The sequence below is a fragment of the Leptonychotes weddellii genome, chromosome 16, assembly GCF_054177405.1.
Source record: "Leptonychotes weddellii isolate Sample4059 chromosome 16, ASM5417740v2, whole genome shotgun sequence".
Classification (NCBI taxonomy): domain Eukaryota; kingdom Metazoa; phylum Chordata; class Mammalia; order Carnivora; family Phocidae; genus Leptonychotes; species Leptonychotes weddellii.
This window is the reverse complement of record NC_138384.1, coordinates 27,753,010-27,771,650: the sequence shown is the minus strand read 5'-3', so window position 1 is coordinate 27,771,650 and position 18,641 is coordinate 27,753,010. Positions and strand designations below refer to the sequence as shown.

Here is an 18,641-nt window from a genome sequence, read left to right as displayed (position 1 = left end):
CATTCTTAATGATGACAGAGCGAATCAATCTAATCAGCACAATCAATTTTATCTTGGAAACACTGCGCTGGAAATCAAGCTAGGTGTTTAGTTCATTAATATTTGCTGAACACCTATTAAGGGTTCAACACTGTTCTAGGTTTTAGGGATAGAGGTGTCTCACTGCCCTCCTTACCCTAAAGCCTTACGTGGCTTTATCTTTAGGAATCGAGTCCCAAATCTTTCCCAGGTCTTTGGCTTCATCTCTATCCACACCTCATGCCTCTTCTCGATTTTCACACTTAAACCACATTCACATTCCTGCAATTCCCTGAACCACCCATGCCTTTTCCTGATTCAGGGTCTTTGTATAAGCTTTTTCTCCACCCGAAACCAACCCTCCCTTTAGCTATGATTTGATGTATGTATATATTATGAAATGATTAACACCGTAATCTTAGTTAACATCTATAACCATGCATAGTTACACTTTTTTCTTAGATTTCTCTTCAGGGAAATGAAAGGGAAGAAAGGAAAGTCTTTGTCCACCTCCAACCACTCAGTCACCCCCACTCCCACCCCTGCAAGTGCATGTGCACACAACACACACACACACACACACGGTTAAGGGCTTCTGTGATGCACGCCCACAGCTCCCTGAATTTCTTTTTTTTTTTTTTTTAAAGATTTTATTTATTTATTTGAGAGAGAGAGTGAGAGAGGGAGAGCACAAGCAGGGGGAGGGACAGAGGGAGAGGGAGAAGCAGACTGCCCGCTGAGCAGGGAGCCTGACGTGGGGCTTGATCCCAGGACCCCTGAGATCATGACCTGAGCCGAAGGCAGATGCTTAACTGACTGAGCCACCCAGGCGCCCCCCTGAACTTCTTTTTTTATAACATATTTATACTTGACAACTGTTCTGGGTCTATTTTCCTCATGAGATCACAAGCTCTGTGAGGACAGAGACCACACTTGTCTCATTCACTACTATATGCTCAGTCGTTGGCAAAGTACTTGACCTAGAGTAGGTAGTTGCTAAACATTTGTTGAGTGTTTGAAAGGATTGATGGTACACTCTCTGGCTAAGTGAATGAATGAATAAATGAACGAATCAGTGAATGAATAATGAGACCCCAAGTAAACCTCTGAGCAATGAAGACTGATTGCCTTTTAATTATTATTATTATTTTTTTTTATTTAGGGGCGCCTGGGTGGCTCAGTCAGTGAAGCGTCTGAATCTTGATTGTAGCTCAGGTCCTGATATCAGGGCTGTGGGATCGAGCCCTGGGTTGGGCTCTGTGCTGGGCAGGGAGTCTGCTCAAGATTCTCTCTCCCTCTCCTTTTGCCCACCCACCCCCTCTCATGCATGCTCTCTCTCTCTCTCTCTCTGTAAGCTTTTTTTCCCACCTGAAACCAATCCTTTCCTTCTGCTAGCTATGATTTGATATATGTATATATTATGAAATGATTAACACCATAAGTTTAGTGAACATCTATAAGATTTATTTATTCATTTTAGAGGGGGTGAGGGAGGAGAGGGAGAGAGAGAATCCCAAGCAGACTCCCTGTTGAGCATGGAGCCCAATGTGGGGCTCAGTGCCACAACCCTGAGATCACGACATGAGCCAAAATCAAGAGTTGGAGACTTAACCAACTGAGCCACCCAGGAGCCCCTAATTCTTTTTTTAAAATTGAGATATAATTGACATATAACACTGTATTATTTTAGGTGTATAGCATAATGATTTGTTATATGTGTATATTGTAAAATGATTACTACAATAAGTAGTTAACACCCATGACCACACATAGTTACACATTCTTTTCTTGTGATGTGAACTTTTAAGATTTTCTCTCTTGGCAACTTTCAAACATGCAATGCAGTATCATTAACTATAGTCATCATACTGTACATTATATCCCCAGGACTCATTTATTTGATAACTGGAAGTTTGTACCTTTTGACCACCTTCACCCATTTCGCCCACTCCCTACCCCCTGCTTCTGGCAACCACCAATTTTTCTTTGTATTTATGAGTTTGTTTGTTTTTAGATTTCACATATAAATGAGATCATACAGTATTTGTCTTTCCCTGTCTGACTTATTTTACTTAGCATAATGACCTTAAGGTCCACCCATGTTGTTGCAAATGGCAAGATTTCCTTCTTTTTATAGCTGAGTAATATTCCATTTTGTACGTACATATACATTATCTTTACGCATTCATCCATCGATGAACACTTAGGTTGTTTCCATGTCTCGACTATTGTGATAAGTGCTGCAATGAACATGGGGGTATCTCTTCAAGATCCTGATTTCAATTCCTTTGGATAAATACCCAGAAGTGGGATTGTTGAATCATTTGGTAATTCTATTTTTTTTTTTTTCATGTAGACTCCACAACCAGCATGGAGCCCAATGCAGAGCTTGAACTCACGACCCCGAGATCAAGACCTGAGCTGAGATCAAGAGCCAGGTGCTTAAAAGACTGAGCCACCCAGGAACCCTTGGTAATTCTAGTTTCAATTTTTTTAAGGAACTTCCATACTGTTTACCAAAGCAGCTGTACAATTTTACATTCCCACCAAAGTGTGCAAGGATTTCCTTCTCTCCACATCCTCACACTTGTAATTTCTTATCTTTTTTTTTTTAAAGATTTTATTTATTTATTTGAGAGAGAGAATGAGATAGAGAGAGCATGAGAGGGGGAAGGGTCAGAGGGAGAAGCAGACCCCCCCCGCTGAGCAGGGAGCCCAATGCGGGACTCGATCCCGGGACTCCAGGATCATGACCTGAGCCGAAGGCAGTTGCTTAACCAACTGAGCCACCCAGGCGCCCAATTTCTTATCTTTTTAAGAATAGCGATTCTCAGAGGGGTAGACGAACCATGAGAGACGATGGACTCTGAAAAACAAACAGGGTTCTAGAGGGGAGGGGGGTGGGAGGATGGGTTAGCCTGGTGGTGGGTATTGAGGAGGGCACATTCTGCATGGAGCACTGGGTGTTATGCACAAACAATGAATCACGTAACACTTCATCTAAAACTAATGATGTAATGTATGGGGATTAACATAAGAATAAAAAAAAATAGCGATTCTAACAGGCATGAAGTGATGTCTTATGATTTTGATTTGCACTTCCCTGATAATTAATGATGTCAAGCACCTTTTAATATATCTGTTGGCCATTTGTATGTCCTCTTTGGAAAAATTCTATTCAGATCCTCCATTTTTTACTGGAATTGTTTGTTTCTATTGAATTGTATGAGTTCTTTATATACTTTGGATATTAATCCACTATCAGATATATGACTTGCAAATATTTTCTCCCATTCTGTAGTTTCCCTTTTATTTTGTTGATTTTTTTTTTTTTTTGCTATACAAAAGGCTTTTGGTTTGTCATCGTCCCACTTACTTATTTTTGCTTTTGTTATCTTTGCTTGTAGCATCAAATCCAGAAAATCATGGCCAAGACCAATTTTGAGGTGCTTATTGCCTTTGTTTTCTTCTAGGAGTTTTACGTTTTCAAGTCCTACGTCCAAGTCTTTAATACACTTTGAGTTGATTTTTGTATATGTGTGGGTTTATTTCTGAGCTTTTTATTTTGTTCCAGTGATCTATGTGTCTGTTTTTATGCCAATACCATACTGTTTTGATTATGATAGCTTTGTAGTATAGTTTGAAATTAGGAAATGTGATGCCTCCAACTTTGTTCTTCTTTCTCAAGGTTGCTTCGGCTTTTGGGGGTCTTCTGTGGTCAAGATTGATTTCTTAAACTCAGTCATTAATGTCCATGCCCTCCACTCAAAGCAAGGCCCTCACTCATGCCCTGTTGGTCATTAACTTGACACACACTGCCAGGCACCTCTGTTACTTTGTTTGCAAGCACTCCTCCCCCCAATAAAAGAAAGGAGAAAACGTGTTATCGGCAGGTCATATGGTGACCTCAGTGAAAAGAAACATCTGATAGCCTGAATGAGAGAAAAAATGTTATTCACAAATTAGACAGAGTGTCTTAAAACTCAACAGTACAAAGCAGTTAAAGGTATGCTGCCCAATACCTACTCCAACAGACCTCAAGGGCATTATCATAAGGCAATGATGGTTTATAATGGCAATTGTTTATAATTATTTTTTTAATATTTTATTTATTCATTTGAGAGAGAGACAGAGAGAGAACAAGCAAGGGGAGAGGCAGAGGGAGTGGGAGAAGCAGACTCCCCACTGAGCTGGGAGCCCGACATGGGGCTAGATCCCAGGACCTGGAGATCAGGACCCAAGCTGAAGGTAGATGCCCAACCATCTGAGCCACCCAGTGCCCCTATAATTGTTTAGAGAGGACTAAAAGGACATGTTGTATTCATTCCATGTTGCGAACGCTTCCATGTATTAAATCTAGCTAGTTTTTTTGTTTGTTTTTTTAAGATTTATTTCTTTATTTGAGAGAGAGAGAAGGAGAGAGAGCACAAGCTGGGGGAGAGGCAAAGGGAGAGGGAGAGAGAGAATCCTCAAGCAGGCTCCCCGCTGAGCACAGAGCCTGATATGGGGCTCAATCCCAGGACCCAGAGATTATGACGTGAGCTGAAATCGAGTTGGCTCCTTAATTGACTGAGCCACCCAGGTGCCCCTCAATCTAGCTAGTTTTTGTAGTTTATACTGTGGATTGAATTTTTAGCAGGCAGATTTTCATTCACAATAGGGAAAGCTGGTTTGAGGGGCTTATAGTACCAGTCCATAGGTACAGATGCCTGACTAGAATTAATCACTGATAAAATGCTAGTTAACTCAGGTCTCAAGAAGAGACTCCTCACATACCACGTGAAATATACATTGGTCTCAGCTTTGCCTGAGTCGATAGCGCCCTCAACTGGTTTTTGCTGGTACCAACACCTCTTTCTTTGAATAATTGTGGGAGCCGCATAAACAAATTGGAAATTTGTTTCAACAAAACAAGTTGAAGCCACAGTAGCCATAAAAGCCATCTGATCACTCATCTGAAAGGAATACAACACTTATAGCTTCATGATCATAGGAAATAAATTTAAAATTGTTTTTTAAATTTAAGAATAATGACATTCTATCAGTTTCAGGTGTATATTGCCGGGATTCGATATTTTTATACATTATGAAATAATCCTCATGATAAGTCTAGTTACCATCTGCCACTGTACAAAGTTATTAGAATATTATTGACTCTATTCCCTATGTGGTACATTACAACCCTATGGCTTATTTATTTTATAACTGGAAGTTTGTACCATTTAGTCCTCAAATGTCAATTTCATTGTGGGTGGGAATGTGAAATGATAGAGCTACTTTAGAAAAAAAATTGACAGTTTCTTATAAAGTTTAACATTTACCATATAGCCCAGTAATACCGCTCTGTCTTCATCTGCTACACTTCTCCCTCTGTGCCCATGTGGCCTTTCCTCAGTCTGCACATGTGACTTTCTTATGCGGCCACACATTTATGACCTCATTTAACCTTAAGTACCTACTAAAAGCCCTATCTGCAGATACAATCACACTGGGGATTAGGACTTCAACATATGAATTTGGGGAGGACACAAACATTCAGTCCACAGCACACTCCTAGGTGTTGACCCAAGAGTAATGAAAAACTTATGTTATGCAAAAGCATTTACATAAATGTGATGGTAGCTTTTCTCACAATTGCCCCAAATTGGAAACAACCAAGATGTCTTCAAGTGTTGAATGGATAAATAAATGTTGGGACATTCATACGATAGAATATTACTTATCAATAAAAAGGAACAAACTACGGGCACATGGATGAATCTGAAAGGCATTATGCTAAGTTGAAAGAAGCCAGAATCAAAGGCTACATATTGTATGATGACATTTATATGACATTTTGGAAAAGAGGAAAAACTATGGGGACAGAAAATTGGTCCATGGTTGCCAGAGGGTAGGTATATAATGAGGCGCTTACTAACAAGGGGCACTAGGAAATTTTTCAGGTGATAGAAATGTTCTATAGTGTGATTGTGGTGAATATAACTGTATGTATTTGTCAAGATTCATAGAACTGTACACTTACAAGAGTAAATTTTACCACATGCAAATTATACCTTGACGAATCTGACATAAAAGAATAAACAGAAGGATACTTGAAAAAATTCACTTGTATATACGTCTTTGCTGGAAGAAAATAAGAAAGGAATCCATAAAGAACTCTGAGCACAAAACTTATCAGGATAAAATTTTGTTGGAGTAGAACGGGAATATGAGGTAAAGGAGAGAAAGGTAGGATATAAAATTTCTAACTGTTAAAGCAAAGTTTTGTTCATGGATTTTTAAAATGGATGATAATGAGTATCAAATTGTTATGAGTCCATTGGCTATAGGTTAGTAACAGTTTTGTTTTAAAAGGTTTATAGTTGCATGTTGGATATTACACCTGATTAAACTTTTAATGAAAAGTTTTAGATGTCAACTTTAAAATATGCTAGAAGGTAGCTCTTTTAGGGGGACATGACCAAAAAGTTTCAAGACCACTGTGTTTTGTTGTTGTTGGTTTTTTTTTGTCTTATAAAAGTTTATTCGAAGATTCATAGTTAAGCCATGTATTTTAAGGTCATATATACAATGTAAAAATATAGTTATTTTCTAGATGACTGCCATTTATGGGCTTTGACATTCTATTGGGCTAGCATATCACAACAGGGTAAGGATTTTACACATGCAAAATTGAGGCTCCTATAAAAACAGTTGATAGATAGCATGTCTTATCCATAGGTGTTTGATTATTTCTTCTTTTTCTTTCTTTTCTTTTTTTATGTAGGCTCCATGCACAGTGTGGAGCCCAACTCAGGGCTCAAACTTATGACTCTGAGATCAAGACCTGAGCCGAAATCAAGAGTCAGATGCATAACGGACTAAGCTACCCAGGCGCCCCAGTGTTTGATTATTTACTGCTGCATAACAAGTCATCCTAAAACTTTGTGACTTGAAAGAATAATAATCATTTCTTTTGCCCACAAATCTGCAGTTGGGCGGGGATCAGTGGCAAGGTTCATCTCTGCTCTGTACAGCATTAGCTGGAACAGCTTGATGGAAGGCTGGAGGATCTGCTTCCAAACTGGCTCATTCAGTATGGCTGGGGCTGAGGGTCAGGGGCCTCAGATCCTATGCAAATGGTCAGAACTGCAGAACTCTCCTCCAAACCTCTGTAGTAAGAGATGACCAAACCATAGCACAGCTTCTAGCAGCACAAGGCTGTGCCCTAGGATGACTGCAGCCCTGCATGAAAATGCCTGTCTGAGAAAACTCAAGGCTGTCAGAATTTACCTTTTGTTCTAGCCAACACCTGATTTATCCAAAACGGCTTCCAATGGTGACTCCCTCTGTCCCTTTGAGATGTGTATGTATCTTCTGCAATTTGAAGTGTCTTTCTCAATGATCTGAAAGCCATATAGGGCCCCTGTCTCCTAGTCTCTGTGGGAAGATAGAATCCTAACTTCAATAAATTGCCTGCTAGTAGCTACAGCTGGCTTGATCACATTGAGACTCGCCACCCCTTTGTAATTTTTTGGTTGAGCGCCACTCTCTCCCATCCCTAGTCCTTCATTCTCCCTTTAAGTCATCCTATCACCTCTGCACAGATTGGAATGGAGCTCAGCTCCTTCGCTTATGGTCAGTAGTGTCTGAATAAAATCTGTTTTCACCCCTTTAACTAATGCCCAGCTTTGTCTACCATTGATAATACGCTGCTCCAAGTAACCTGGGTTTCCTCACAGTATGGTGGCTGGGTTCAAAGGGTCACTGTAGAGAGAAGGAAGTGACCCCATGGCAATCAGCAATACATTACTGGTTCCTCAAACACAAAAATGTTTTCTACTCTACCCACTTATAAATCAAAGAGGATTGTTATTAAAGTGATTCAACTCTGAAAGAGAAAGCAAAATAAAAATAAAGGAATAAAGTTAAGCCAACTGAGGATAGTACAAACCTATCACTTTGAGTGAAGGTAAATTTGCCCTTTGGGAAATAAAACAATTACTGCTTTTTTTTTTTTTTTAAGATTTTATTTATTTGTTTGACAGAGAGAGAGATAGTGAGAGCAGGAACACAAGCAGGGGGAGTGGGAGAGGGAGAAGCAGGCTTCCCCGTGGAGCAGGGAGCCCGATGCGGGGCTCGATCCCAGGACCCCGGGATCATGACCCCAGGGGAAGGCAGATGCTTAACGACTGAGCTACCCAGGCGCCCCAACAATTACTGCTTTAAAAAAAAAAAAAAAATCCAATGTTTATTTGAAAGGCTCACATAAAATTAAAACATAGAACGAGAAATTAGGAGCGATGCTGAAATTCAAACTTAGGCAAACAGTCCCTTGTTTGCTACTGTTCTTATTTTAGACATAAGGACATTCAGATAATGAGTATTAATTTTGGAGATACCTTGGATACGAAACCATCACAAGTCAATGTTTCTGGGGTGTTTTCTCTTCTATACAGCGCTGCCGAATGGTCCCACCACGGGGACGTACTTAAAACGTAGCAAAGCCGCTTTTATTTTAGCCCAAGGAACACTACGTGGGTTGATTTTTTTCAAAATAAGATTTTTGACCCGCGTGGGCCTCCGGCTCGGACTACATTTCCCAGCAGGCCATGCTCGGAACTACGGGTGCCTATATGAGGTCTAGCTTCCTTGGTGGCGGCGCAGTCGCCGTGCGGACGGCCGACGGGCGGGCGCTCCGCGGTTTGAATGGCTGCGGGCTCGGGCCCTCAGCTCACCTGAGGACCGGCCGCCCAGGGGTGCGCTATGCCGTCCGGAGGCGACCATTCGCCGCCGCCCCCGCCTCCTCCTCCGGCGGCGGCAGCCTCGGATGAGGAGGAGGAAGACGACGGGGAGGCGGAGGACGCCGCGCAGCCGGCGCGGTCGCCGGCCCCTCAGACCCAGCAGCGGTTCGACGAGCTCTGCAGCCGCCTAAACATGGACGAGGCGGCGCGGGCCGAGGCCTGGGACAGCTACCGCAACATGAGCGAGAGCTACACGCTGGAGGTGCGCTCGGGGGAGGAGAGGAGGGGCTTTCCGGGCCTAGTCGTCGCGCCCCGCCGCGGGAGTGGGGCCCCTCCCCTCCCCGGGTCGGGCGCCCTGCAGGGACCCTCGGGCAGGCCCCGGGTCTCCGGTCCCCAGCCTGCAGAGCGGTGGGAATGCTCCCTGGGCCCCTTGGTCTTGGAGACCTGGCTTTCGGAAAGCCCTTCGCGGCCCTGCAAGTGAACCCCGCCTCGCAGCTGCTCCCTGTCGGCTTCCGAGTGGGGAACACCTCTTGCCCTAAAGTGGCAGCGCGAGGCTGAGGTCGTGCCGGGGTCACGTTGCAAAAATACAACCACCTTGTTGGCAGAGTGAACAGGTGCAGTTGTTGAGACGGTAAAGAGAAGGGGAGGGGACTTGGCTGTGCTCCCACGGAGATTAGCCCGATTTTAGCGCCTCGGTTGCTAGGCTGCTCCTTCAGTTCTTTTCGTGCTGACCCAAATTGCCTTTGTCCCGGCACTGCATCCGTAGAGTAAGCGCGTCGTTAAGTTTCGGGCTGTGTTTGTGTGTAAACTAAGGCGAATCTTCCTGAGGGCAAATGAAACGGGCTTTCTGCCTACCTGCACTTGGATAAATGCCCCCCATTTGTCCCTAGGAAGTCCGGACTGCGACGACCTTGAGGACGTTTTGGTCACCCCAGACGTTGCACAGGACTCTGTAGCCGCTGTGATTTAGGCATGTTATGTCCCTTTCTTCGGACGGGGCTTGCAGATGAGAAAAATGGCCATTCTAGCCAGTGAGGCTCAACTCTGTAGGCACCTCCCCTTTGTGGACCAATGGGAAGTGACACGGAAGTCTGGATTGTTTATCAGCTGTTTGCTTGTGTGTGGCATTAAACGGGAGGCCATATGATTTTCTTAAGTTGCTTTACAGTTTGTGGAAAGAGCGGGGCAAATAGAATGGGAAGGCCTAACCAAGGTATTGTTTAATTATAATAATAGGGTGTTTTTGCCTGCATGTAACTCACTAAGGTTACTATTTATTCTTGCATTAATAGAATCTTATTTCAGTTCCTTCTCCTTGTAGTTATATCTACAGGGTGGGGGGAAAGGCTAGTAATATGGTGGCTTTAGAACTTGACAGACCTAGGTGACTTTGGACAATTTACTTAACCACTCCAAAACTCAATTTTGTGATACGTAAATTTGAGATATTTGTACCTACATCAGCGTTGTTCTGAAGGTTTAATAAGGTAATGTATAGTTTCTTGCACATAAGGCAGTCATGGGCAGTGCTGGTGCTTGAGAGTTTACAGAGCTCCTTCCTATGCTTAGGTGATGTGGCCGAATAGGCCACATTCCTGTTTATTTCTCAGTGGTTCTGTGGTCAGTGGTTCCAGTGGTTCTTTGGTGATGGGCGTAAGTGTTTCCAAATAAGCTCTTATTTTGTCCTCACGATAATCTTTTAAATTGAATAGAACAAGTATTATCACCATACAGCTGAGGTATTTCAACTCATAGGGATTAAGTTGTTGAAGTCCAGTGTTATATAAGCAAGTGACAAACAATTGATGGTTAGTAAATTATTTTTGAAAACACATGTTTGATGACTCAGTTTTTTAAAGACTTGGATTTCAGATTCTTAGCTCGGTTTACCCAATGAATGAATGAATATTCATTTATCAAATATTTCTTTATCACCTCTTCTTTGCCAGATACTCTTGTAGTTGGTGGGGACAGAGCAGCGAACAAAACTTAAAAATCTCCGCCCTTGTGGAGTTTGTAATCGGGTATGCTGTAAGATAACATAGGATGTCAGTCTCATGGAAGTGTACAATGGAAAATAAGACTCATATGATATTTTTAAAAAGGTTTTATTTATTTGAGAGAGACAGAGATAGCAACAGAGATAACGAGAGAGAGAGAGAGAAGGAGCAGGGAGGAGAGGGAGAAGCAGACTCCCTGCTGAGCAGGCAGCCTGATGCAGGGCTTGATGTGGGGCTCAATTCCAGGACCCTGAGATCATGACCTGAGCCAAAGGACACTTGACTGACTGAGCCACCCAGATGCCCCTCATATGGTATTTAATACAGAGTATTGGTTATAGAATGTTATCTTTTCATTTCTTGTATTTTCTGTGCTTTATTCTTGTAACTCATTTCATTCTCACAGCCCTCGGATAAGAAAATTGAGTCTCTGTGACTGTTAATTTGTCCCACACTGGGACACCCAGGGCACGTATGCTGAGAGAGTGAGCCAGGTAGAATCTTTATTGCCCTTTATGATCTTGCAAGTTACATAGCATCATTTTTGCCTATGCTATTAGTTGAGACAGTTGAAAATGAGGGAACAGAACACAGATTCCTATCTCTCAGTGTGAAAATGTCAATGTCAAAGTATAAGGAGCACATGGGATAGAGCCATCATTGAGAATACAGTTTCCCACCAACATAAAAATAGCGCCTTCCATTTAATCTAAAAAGTTTATTATATTGAAATGTTTACATAGCTCATTAGCTAAAACTCAATTTTCTTTTATTTTACAGGGAAATGATCTTCACTGGTTAGCATGTGCCTTATATGTGGCTTGCAGAAAATCTGTGCCAACTGTAAGCAAAGGGACAGTTGAAGGAAACTATGTATCTTTAACTAGAATCCTGCGATGTTCAGAGCAGAGGTAACTATGTCAGAGTTTGAAAGGTAGAATGTGACAAATATGAAAGCTCAAAAATCATACTGATAGTAAGAATTCTGTCATCATTTCCCAGGCGTTTGTACCTATAGAGTGCTGAATTTAGAAACTAGGTCATGGTTTTCCTTTACCACATCTAAGCATCTATTATATTTTACTCTTTAGTGAAAAGTATTGAAATTTTAATGTATTAGGCATTTGTATGAAGGTTTTACTATTAAAGGTTATGACTTACCATTGTGCAGTATTGGCAGAATTCTAAATAAGGCTATTGAAAACTTTAGGATATACTCTAAATTGTAAAGGGAAATAAAATATGGTATTAAACTTAAAACTACATGCACAGGATTTGTATTTTAATATATGGAATGTGTAAAGACTTCTCCATTTCCTGTTTGGGGGGGAGAGGCAACACTGTTACAATCAATTATTGAAAGGGTCAAATACTGTTTTAAAGAAGAGGCAAAAATTGCTTTTTCTATCTGTTGTGTAATTGAATTGATTACATTTATTATTTGTGCCTTTTGGGTGAATTTTCTTTTATGACTTGTTAAAGATTGGTGGAAAAAGAATATTTGCCAGTTTGTGGGGGAGAATACCACAGTCAAAATTTATGTACCTAATGGCTTAAAAAATTGCTTACTATTAAAATAACAAGGGATGTAATATTTTAGCTGTAGCCTATTTATTAACCCTGAACTCCATCCCGAGTTATATTTAGGCCTAAGAGCAAGAGACAGTGCATAAAGAGTTGAACCCCTGAGCTGTAAACCTGCAGAAGTGGACTTAAGGTGCAAAAGTATAATCGTTACGGAGAAGAAAAGGGGAGGCAGAGTAATCCAGTTAAGTGACGGATGAGGAACTTTAGAAGCAAAGGTCAAATTATGGAATCATCATCATAAACCGTAGTAAATCAAACTTATCCAACATTTTAATGCAAGTAATACAGTCCTAGGCTTCAGTTGTATTTCCATTTCAGAAACTCAGTTTCTATCTTTAAATTTTTACCTTTGAGTTCAGATTATTTACTTTTCTGCCATAATGAACTAAAATGGGTTAAAAACAAAGTATGTCGGGAGAAGATATTTACAATGTATATAACTGACAAAAGATCAGTATCCAGAATTATATAAAGAGCTACTAACAAATGGTTGCATGATTGACAAACAGCTACTAAACAAGGGGTAAAGAATGTGGTTTCCCAAAAGTCAGAACTCACATAGCTAATAGATGTATGTAAAGATGTTCAATTTCACTAGTAACCAAGGAAGTTCAAATTAAAAACAAGATATCTGTCATTCTCATCAGATTGGGGAAATTTGAAATCTGATAAAACCAGCTTTGGTCATTATGTAGGGAAACGGGAACTCTGTATTGCTGGTGTACATTGGTGAGAGTATAAATTGGCATGGCCACTTGAATGGGAAATTTGACAATATCTAGTAAACTTGAAGATGCACAGTCTCTAACTCAGCAATTCTACTTCTTAGTGTCCCTAAAGAAGCTCTTACATACATGTATAAGAATGTGTTGATTACAGCATTTTTTTGTCATAATGTAAAATCAGAAACCTCAATTTTCATTGGTTGGGGAATGAATGCAAAAAGTCATGGTAGTTCATATGAGGGAATATTTTTAACAATTAAAATGAAAGAGATCTGCATGTATCAATGTTAATCTCAGAAACATTGAATGAAAAAGCAAGTTGCAGAATGCTCCTTAAAGTATGATACTATTTATGTAAAATCTTAAAGCCACACACACAAAAGATACTACTTACTGTTTATGGATACATATAGATGTATATAGTAGGTACGCTAAATAGTAAGTATTATAACACGGATTCAGACTAACTTTAGAATGGTGGTTATCTTTGGGGAGGCAGAGGGGGGCATGGGTTTGGGGAGGAGTACAAATAGGAATTTGGCTGTTTTTGTAGAACCTGAAGCAAACATGGCAAAATTTATTCAATATGTTAATGTTTGTTAAATCTGGCAGTTGGGTACTTAAGTGTTGGTTACATTACTCTAATTATTTTGTATTTTTATATTTTTCATAATTAAAAAAGTAAAACCCTCTGGTAATCTCAGAAAAATAGATTAGGAGAATCAGAGAAATAAACCAACCTGTAAGAGATTAAGCTAGTCAGAGGCATGAATTGTGATTTTATCACTGTCTGAAAGTAATATAATTTAATGAGTTAAATTTTTGATTTAATTATATTTGTGTACCCTACCTTTGTGTTAATTTTGAAAATATCTCATTTTTTATTTTAATATCAGCTTAATTGAATTTTTTAACAAGATGAAGAAGTGGGAAGACATGGCAAATCTACCCCCACATTTCAGAGAACGTACTGAGAGATTAGAAAGAAACTTCACTGTTTCAGCAGTAATTTTTAAGAAATATGAACCCATTTTTCAGGACATTTTTAAATATCCTCAAGAGGAGCAGCCTCGTCAACAGAGAGGAAGAAAACAGCGGTATGTTTTTATATTTGTTAGGAATATACTTTTTTTTTTTTTTTTTAATCTGTGCTACAGTTCTGATCCCTCAGTTTGTGTCCCTCAGTTTATTTTGTTAGTTTGTTTTGTTTCTTTGGGAGAGAAAGAGTGCATGCACACAAGGTGGGGGGAAGGGCAGAGATAATCTTAGGTAGGCTCCAAGCCCAGCGAGGAGGCCATCATGGGGCTCAGTCTCACAACCCATGAGACATGATCTGAGCAGAAATCAAGATTTGGTTGCTTAACTGACTGAGCCACCCAGACACCCCTATTTTGCTAGTCTTAAAAAAACAAATGTGATTTCGTAAATACACTTTCTTTCCAGTAGCTCTCTTTTAATAATAATTTCTTGCTTCTCATTTCGTGTTAGCCATGAAGAATTTGGCTTCCTTCATATTGTAAAATGCATGGAATTATTGTTTCTGTAAACTTTCCCTTTTCATTTAAGCACCCAAAAATGCAAAAGTCAGATCTTTCGCCAATTGGCCACCTTGGGTATAGAATTTAACTCCTTAATTTTCTGTTATTGGCTATGTTGACTATTTCTATTATTTGACTTTTATGTCCAGCTTAGTAACAGATAATCCCCTCTGAACTGGCTTCTGTATGTATTTTGAAGTTTATGATCAATCAAGAGTAGAGAAACTGGATGCGGGAGAGTAGGGGACCTGAAACGATTATGAATTTGTGCTTTCTGATCATTTCTGCAAAATCTATAAACTTACTCTGGCTCAATGTTTTCCATCTTTCTTGATAGATAAAGGCAATCATGTGATGCAAATTCTCTACCTTTATCATGAACACTTTTTCACAAACTAGAAATGGAAATTGTTCTTAAACTAGAACTAGAACAATGTTGACAAGAAAAGTCAGGGAAAAGGAGTTATAATTGAATGAATAATGTCTGCCTCTCTTTTCTTTCTTTCTTTCTTTTTTTTTTTTTGCCTCTTTCAATATAAAATTTTTTCCCAAATTGTGAAGGATGTTTACAGTAAGTGAGGAGCTTTTTTTTTTTTAATTTTTATTTATTTATTTGAGAGAGTGAGCAAGTGAGAGAAAGAAATGGAGCAGGGGCAGAGGGGGAGAGAGAGAAGCAGATTTCCTGCTGAGCAGGGAGCCCAACATGGGGCTCGATCCCAGGACCTGGGATCATGACCTGAGCTGAAGGCAGACGCTTAACTGACTCAGCCACCCAGGCGCCCCAAGTGAGCAGCTTTTAAAAAATAAAAGAAACTGTGTACTTTCTTAGATAGTTGACTCCACTGCTGAGGAAGCAGCTGCTCTAGTTTGCTTGTAGTTTTGGAGAACTATTTCCAAAGTTTGGATAGATGCTTTGTTCTAAGTCTGAGCGAGGCTGATGTCATTTACAGAAAGATAGAGAATATCTTCTTTCTTTGAAGTGTTGTAGAAAATGATTTTTAGATTGCACTTGCCTTGATATTTAGTAGTGTATGTATACTACCTAATTGTAGTTAAGAAAATTGTAAGATAACTTTATTTTAAAAATTTTACATTTAGATCACTCTGTATACATTTATTAGTACTTTTGGTTAATAGTAGTAACATATACCATTTACTGAGCATTTATTATGGGGACTGTTCTAAGGTTTAAACCTGTATTACTTCAGTGAATCCTTATGACAACCATATGGGGTTTCTGTTACAAGTGGAGAAAATACGCCCTTGAGAGGTGAAGTAATTTAGTCAGGGTCACACAGTGAGTGTGGAGCTATTATTGAAATTAGTGGTCTGCTTGCAGAACCCATATGCTTCACCATGACTCTGTACTACATCTCACACATACTTTGAATATTTGTCACTGGGTATTTATTGAGAACTTACTGTGTGAAGTATGTTGTTAGGTATTATATAGGACACAAGTATTTATTTATTTATTTTTGAGAGAGAGAGAGAGAATCTTAAGCAGGCTCAGCACCCAGTGCGGAGCCCGATACGGGGCTCAGTCCCATGACTCTGAGATCATGACCTGAGCTGAAATCAAGAGTTGGATCCTTAACCGACTAAGCCACCCAGGTGCCCCAAGACACAAGTCTTTAAAAAAAAAAATACCGGGCGCCTGGGTGGCTCAGATGATTAAGCGTCTGCCTTCGGCTCAGGTCATGATCTCAGGGTCCTGGGATCGAGTCCCGCATCGGGCTCTCTGCTCCTTGGGAGCCTGCTCCTCCCTCTGCCTCTCTCTCTCTCTCATGAATAAATAAATAAAATCTTTAAAAAAAAAACAAAAAAAAAACCCAAAACCCATAGCCACTGTCTTTTGGGGGCTTACAGTATAGTTGTGGAGAGGAGGCATATAGAAATGCGAAAGATAACAAACGTACAACTTCTGAGCCAAAATTAAACCACTGTGCATGAGCCAGTCCACTAAGGTTCCATGAAATAAGGAATGGTTGGTGGGATTTCGATGGGTGAATTTGGAGGTATAGATAGAGCCTTCATTGCATGGGATAAAGTAAGAATACGCCAAAGTGGCAAAGTAAGAGGCAGTTTGGCCTAGTAGGTTAAGTTCTAGGGTTCTCAAGTTAAAGATTCAGTTTTTAGAGTGGCTTGAGTGTTGAGCTAAAAAGTTTGGCTTTCATCTAGGTAGGCATTAAAACTGAATAGTTCTCATGTGCCTGCGGTAGGGAGGCCACTTGTATTTTGTATTTTTTTAATTTTTTAAACATTTTATTTATTTATTTATCTTAGAGCATGCACGAAAATGGGGAGGAGCAGAGGGAGAGAGAGAATCTCAAGCAGACTCTGCGCTGAGTGTGGAGCCCAATGAGGGGCTTGATCTCACGACCCTGAGATCATGACCTGAGCCAAAATCAGGAGTCAGACGCTTAACTGACTGAGCCCCCCAGGCGCCCTGAGAGGCCACTTTTAAAAAGCAGGGCACTGACATTTAATCCTCACCATGGACTGGTGACTTAAGTACAAAACTATGCCCAAGTAGAATAATCGTTGAGCAGATGAAGAGACTGAGGCACATGGAGAGCAAGTATGGCTTGCGAAGGACAGTGGGGGAACTAAACCCCAGTGTCCTGATTCTTCTCAGAGCTCCTTGTTGGGGTGTGGAGACCACAGATGTCTTACCTAAACATCACCAGAGGTTCTGGTAGAAAAGCCAAGAGCTTAAAACAGCTCTGAAACTCCCTTCAGCAGACAGCGTTGGCAAAATAGAATGGATCATCTTAACTATAAAGAATAAAGAATAAAGAATTCTAGGAAGCCCAGAATTTACATTAAATAGTCCTTTGTGACTTGATGTAATCTGGAATGTCTTTAGGGAGGGAGGGTTTACAGTTCATCAGCTGTGATAAAGGAAAGAAAAAATGAGAGAATAATCTGATTGTATACACGGATCCGAAAGCAGCATTAGCCTTGCTGATGTCATCGAAAGAACTGTTGTTACTCATTTTCTACCTTACCTGTCTTGACCTTGAGAACCTTTTATAGTTCTTCAGAATTTTCTTTTTTCTGGGATGAGCTCTTTCCTTGGCTTTGTCCTGACCAGTATTTGGTTGGAGCAGAACTTCTTGCACATTTTCTCTGTGAAGTGAATCTGCTCTTACTCCCTTTAACGCGGGTTTGGTGTGTCACCTACTTTATAGTCATTTCTGATGTCTTTTTCAAATGCTTCTGTTATCTCATGACTTTTTTCCTCCCCCAAAGGCGACAGCCCTGTACCGTGTCCGAAGTTTTCCATTTTTGTTGGGTGCTCTTTATATACGCAAAAGGTAAGACAGAGCAATATTTATCTAGGTGTTAGCTTATTTAAATGTTCACATACTACTTTTGTCAACCTGTAATGTGTATCAGGGAAAGATGCTCACTGAAAAATTTCTTAAGGGTTTTAGTCTCAGATTCATTTTTAAGTATTGCCTTTTCATAAAAGTCTTTTGAATTTCTTTATAATGTCCAAAACTTCTTTCGTTAAATGGAAAATCCTTTAATTTTGTTCTTACGTAACATCTTTTCCACTGAAAGCTATTCTTCTGAGTTATGGACTGAAAACACATTAGTGGTCTGTACTGGTATCTTGAGCTGTATTTTTCATGAGCCACGTCTTACTTCGCTTAGTGTGACTGCTCATCCTCAGTTTGTGTAGTTCGGATTACTTTTTGCATTTTGTTCAGATAAATATACTTGCTCAAATGCCTTTGGATACAATTTATTTTCTCCCCCTTCTCATCTCCCGTAACTTACCCAAGGTCTGTATTCAGTGAAATATGTTTTGTTTTGTTTTTTTGGGGGTCCTCTCTAAATTTCTACGTAGATATGATTCTTAGTAATCTCAAAAAGAAAAGAAAATACAGTTACATTAATTACACAGACTATATAGAATGCCTTTGCTATTAAGAAAACCCAATAAAATACAAAGTTATAATCAAAGAATCATAGAGCTAGAAGGAATTTCATAAATGTAAGAGATTCTCATTATTAGATCAAGTAGCCCAAATTATTTAC

General features: G+C 40.1%; 1 protein-coding gene across 2 annotated transcripts in view; it reads left to right on the top strand.

The window, feature by feature from the left end:
* The first annotated feature begins 8,652 nt into the window (after positions 1 to 8,652).
* The window catches only part of RBL2 (RB transcriptional corepressor like 2), a 50,453-nt gene continuing 40,464 nt past the window's right edge, over positions 8,653 to 18,641 (top strand). The window contains exons 1-4 of one of the 2 annotated variants that reach the window (XM_031027344.2): positions 8,653 to 9,003; positions 11,522 to 11,652; positions 13,950 to 14,150; positions 17,847 to 17,911. In XM_031027344.2, coding sequence (XP_030883204.2) covers positions 8,764 to 9,003; positions 11,522 to 11,652; positions 13,950 to 14,150; positions 17,847 to 17,911 — 637 coding nt within the window. In that variant the 5' untranslated portion in view covers positions 8,653 to 8,763. Of the gene's footprint in view, positions 9,004 to 9,515; positions 9,955 to 11,521; positions 11,653 to 13,949; positions 14,151 to 17,846; positions 17,912 to 18,641 lie in introns of those variants that run through there. The other variant, XM_031027345.2, reaches the window with a different exon arrangement.